This window comes from Eimeria mitis, genomic scaffold, assembly GCF_000499745.2.
Source record: "Eimeria mitis Houghton genomic scaffold, Emh_scaff1595, whole genome shotgun sequence".
NCBI lineage: Eukaryota > Apicomplexa > Conoidasida > Eucoccidiorida > Eimeriidae > Eimeria > Eimeria mitis.
This window is the reverse complement of record NW_013569905.1, coordinates 8,433-8,731: the sequence shown is the minus strand read 5'-3', so window position 1 is coordinate 8,731 and position 299 is coordinate 8,433. Positions and strand designations below refer to the sequence as shown.

The window sequence follows — 299 nt, the reverse complement described above, 5'->3', positions numbered from 1 at the left end:
AGCTTAGTACTGAGCTATTTCTTCTATTGGGGGGCAGTTGCGCGAGAAGACAAAGACGTCGAGCTCGTGCTGCTTCCGCCGCATCCACCATGGACCAATGGTCCACTGGACCAGGTCCTTCTGCGCCCGCAGCCCCCCACACACAAACACACAGCAGCAACACAAAGAGACAGCGCATGCAGCATAGCTAGCTGCTTCGCCTGCTGCAAACGCTAGCTGCAACTGCCTGCTGCAGCTGCAGCAGGCTGCGTGGCACCCTAGCTAGCTAGCTAGCCAGCTAGCTAGCTAGCCAGCTAGCT

General features: G+C 58.2%; 1 protein-coding gene across 1 annotated transcript in view; it reads right to left on the bottom strand.

Moving 5' to 3' along the window:
* Nucleotides 1–3: 3 nt before the first annotated feature.
* EMH_0040250 (uncharacterized protein) overlaps nt 4–299 on the bottom strand; it is a gene marked incomplete at both ends in the record, with an annotated part of 3,452 nt that continues 3,156 nt past the window's right edge. Inside the window, one exon of the mRNA XM_013495478.1 lies at nt 4–120. Coding sequence (XP_013350932.1) covers nt 4–120 — 117 coding nt within the window. The remainder of the gene's footprint in view (nt 121–299) is intronic.